The 3402-nt window shown below is 52.1% G+C and overlaps 1 protein-coding gene across 1 annotated transcript; it reads right to left on the reverse strand.

Annotated features, from left to right (window-relative positions):
• Positions 1-1378: 1378 nt before the first annotated feature.
• On the reverse strand, positions 1379-2304 carry LOC125531322 (non-classical arabinogalactan protein 31-like). The gene is made up of 2 exons (XM_048695733.1): positions 1981-2304; positions 1379-1865 (listed from the first exon to the last, which is right to left on the reverse strand). Exons 1-2 carry the CDS (start codon positions 2186-2188, stop codon positions 1561-1563), a joined length of 513 nt encoding a protein of 170 aa, XP_048551690.1. The 5' UTR covers positions 2189-2304; the 3' UTR covers positions 1379-1560.
• Between the last annotated feature and the right edge of the window lie 1098 nt (positions 2305-3402).

The following is a 3402-nucleotide window of genomic DNA, read 5'->3' on the forward strand; positions in this document are numbered from 1 at the left end:
CTGGATTGAACCGGGACTAAAGGGTGGAGGTATTAGTACCGACACTTTAGTCCCGGTTCCTGAACCGGGACTAAAGGCCCTTACGAACCGGGACTATAGGCCCTTTTTCTACCAGTGTTACATATTTCCACATGTATCTCTCCACATATTGGGGAAAACGTCATGAGCGGTTCCCTAGAAACCATTCCCCCTCCTCTCGCGTCACCCCTCGTGGGCGACCGAACCCTAGCACCTCGAGCCCTCCCTCCCCTGCCACCGCACGAGGACCCCACCGGCCCTGGTGTATGGCCTCCAGTGAAGGTGGGGATGGTGGCGTGGATCTCGTCGGTGGATGGCGTCACGGGAGCTTGCCGTCCCTTCTGGCCGTGTGGGCGGCAGTAGGGTGGCGGATGTCCTCCATGGATGAGGGATGCTCCGGTGGCTCCGCCGGATCTGGATCCTGGCCTCCTCCCCTTGCTATGGCCCGCCCGACCAGATCTGGCTGTTGGGCGTGGGGTGGCGGGAGCTCTGGAACGGGGGAAACCCCTGGTCTACTACGCGTCGACCTCGACGGCGTCGTCGCCCCTACGCCAGTCCACTCCTGTGGGCGCATCGAGCTTCCAATCTCGCCACCCCGCTTCCTCCCTCACACTCCCAGGTGAAAGCCTTGGCATTTTGGGCCGGACAACGGCAGCGTTCCAGCGGCTTGTTCCTCCTTGGAGGCGTCGTCCTAGGGATGGGCAGAGACTGCGGCTGTGGTGTTTGGTGAATGGTGGCGGCAGTGGTGCGTTGCTCTCTAGGCCGCCAGTGACGTGGGAGGCGAGTTGGCTGGTCCGCAATCCTTTAGTGGCTCTTGTCAGGTACCCTCATGGGTTGTTGGCCTGTGTACAATGTCCTCGTGTAGTGGCACGGCATGGACGTAGGGGAGACTGTGTTCTCCTCTCCAACATTAGTCCCTTTGGGTCGACAACAGTGCCAGGTTTCTCTCAATGGGGTGCACCCTCTCCCGTCCGTCTTCGTTGGCATCTATGGTTGGCCTCTACTCTGCTGCTCTAGCTGCGGTGGGCCCTCCGATGGCTTGACTGTGGTTTCTTAGTGTAGGCGATGTCGTTTGTAGCTGCTACTTGTAACTCCTGGTCTCAAGCGTAATCTGCCTGTGACATTTCAGTTTTTGGTTAAATTTTGGCATTTGTAATCAGTTCCTTTGTATCCTAGCTGGTTGATGACTTCATTAATTTGAAGTCGGGCTTCATGCCTTTTTCGTAAAACAATCTTGGGGAAACGATAAATCCGACTTGAACGAACTTACGAAGTAGGAGTGTTAGTTATACAGAGAGCCTTGTAGCACATCGGTTAGTCATCACATGACAGGACATACACTGCCCTAATCATATTCGAGTTATTTCGATCATGCGGTTGCTAATTAAAAGAAGCTTATAAAACTACTGCAACAATAGAAGAAACTTAAATCAACATTACAGCACCGGATGCATATCCCCAGCTACTCCAACAGCTAATTCATCCTGAGTTCCTGACCCATTTATTCAAGTCCCACAAGTACGTACATGACGGATGGATGCGTCAGTAGCACTTGTTGGGGTTGCTGGGGCGGAAGAAGAAGTTGCCGACGGAGTAGAGCGCCTGCAGGCCATCGCCGTGCTTGACGAAGGAGTCGAACTTGAGCGGCAGCCCCTCGCCGGCAGCGGGTTCGTCGACGAGGCCGCACGCGGTCGACGACGAGCTCTCCGCGTACACCTTGCACTCGTCGTTGGTGAAGGACGCCATCTGCGCCGACTGGATGACAAAGTAGCCGCCGTGCCCCGATGCCCCTTGCACCTTCTTCAGCCGCCCCGGGCCGTGCCGGCACTGCAGGTACACCTCCACGCCTACATGCACAAACACACACAACGTATATGTTTCATCGATGCCAGAATGAAGGAGCGTGCACATGGGATGCGGAAGTAGTTAAAGAATTCATAGGTTGGGGTTGTTAGGGCTGACCTTTGAGTGGGGAGGCGTCCATGTTGGCATTGTAGCCGATGTACCTGCAGGTCTTGCACCAGACCATGCCCTGCACGCCGATGGTGAAGTTCACTGGCGCATGAGGCTGGGGCAGGCCAATGGCGGAGGCGCCGGTGCCGAGCAGAGAGAGGAGCGCGGCGGAGAGGGAGAACAGAAGAAGGCACTTGGCTAGCACTAGCCCAGCCATGGTGGTGACCGGTGAGGTGGTCTTTTCCCTGGTAGCTAGCTAGAAAAGTTCACTAGGCAGACAGAAGCAGCTACCTATTGGCTGGGACAAGATCGAGTAGCTAGGATATATTCGTTGCCAAGACAAGAAGCGAGAGGTAGCAGATTTATAGTACTTGTGTGACAGTGTGAGGTACTAGGTAGTACTTGCTGAGCTGCATGACACTGCATGCATGAATAAGATGGTTCGTGGTGTAATCGTTGGATCAAATTTCTTGTTTATTTTATGGGCCAAGTTGTGCATACTTGATATACGAGAGGTTCGTTGGGGAAACATGCATGGTGCTTGGAGCCTTGTTGGAGTGCATCGCAAGATAGCTTAGCTATAGTACTCCTAGTATACTATTAGTACTACTATAGTAGTCGTATTTTCAACACAATTGGTCAGATTAAACGCTTGTATCCTGCTAGGTTTTGAAGAGATGGCCGGCAGCTTGAGTACGCAGTGGAGTACCGCACACCCTAGCTAGCTCTACTTAACCCATGATCTGAATATCAGCATGTAAACCGAGGGCCGGCGCGTTGGATGAACGAGAGAAGGCCAACTTGAACGCATACATACATATATGTGCACCAGAAACCATGCAGCATTACGTACCGTTCAAGGCATCGTACGGATTATCGGGGAACCTACGTACGTAAGTTAAGTATGGCGATGAGTTCAAGATTTCTTGGACATGGAGTTTCTGATCACACATGGACCTGGGCAATAAATTCTGTAAACAAATTTTTAAAGCAATACGTAGGAATACAAACTGATAATTTCAGGTACTAGACGTTTGTCAGTAAGAAAAGAGAGTGTGATCGCATGCAAGGACGGATTGTTGCATGCAGAGATGGTTCGATCTCTCTCCCCAAGATAATTACTTGCGCTTTATTTTGTTTCTCATACACGAATCTCAAGTACAACTCCAACGCTGGATGTTTCACCACTACATGCCGGCACCGTTAGAAAAACCTTTTTGGTGTTTGACATGGATGCAAAATTTGGAATGCCTAGCAGTGGCAGTCGTAAAAAGCCTAGCAATAGCGAGCCTGGCTTTTAGGGCCGTCCATCACTGACCTCCCATCACAATTAATATGAACCCGCCCCTGGAAGTACCAGTGGCGGGTATTATTTATTGCACACCACATGTTGGTCTTTTTGCCCAACACAGATGCCATGTTAGCAGCGGT

The sequence above is a fragment of the Triticum urartu genome, unplaced genomic scaffold, assembly GCF_003073215.2.
Source record: "Triticum urartu cultivar G1812 unplaced genomic scaffold, Tu2.1 TuUngrouped_contig_6959, whole genome shotgun sequence".
NCBI lineage: Eukaryota > Viridiplantae > Streptophyta > Magnoliopsida > Poales > Poaceae > Triticum > Triticum urartu.

Bases quoted from the DNA above. Each gene is read 5' to 3' on its own strand.
- LOC125531322 (XM_048695733.1), bottom strand. From the start codon at position 2,188: ATGGCTGGGCTAGTGCTAGCCAAGTGCCTTCTTCTGTTCTCCCTCTCC. The intron at 1,866-1,980 runs GTCAGCCCTAAC...TTGTGCATGTAG, and splicing joins GGACGCCTCCCCACTCAAAG to GCGTGGAGGTGTACCTGCAG.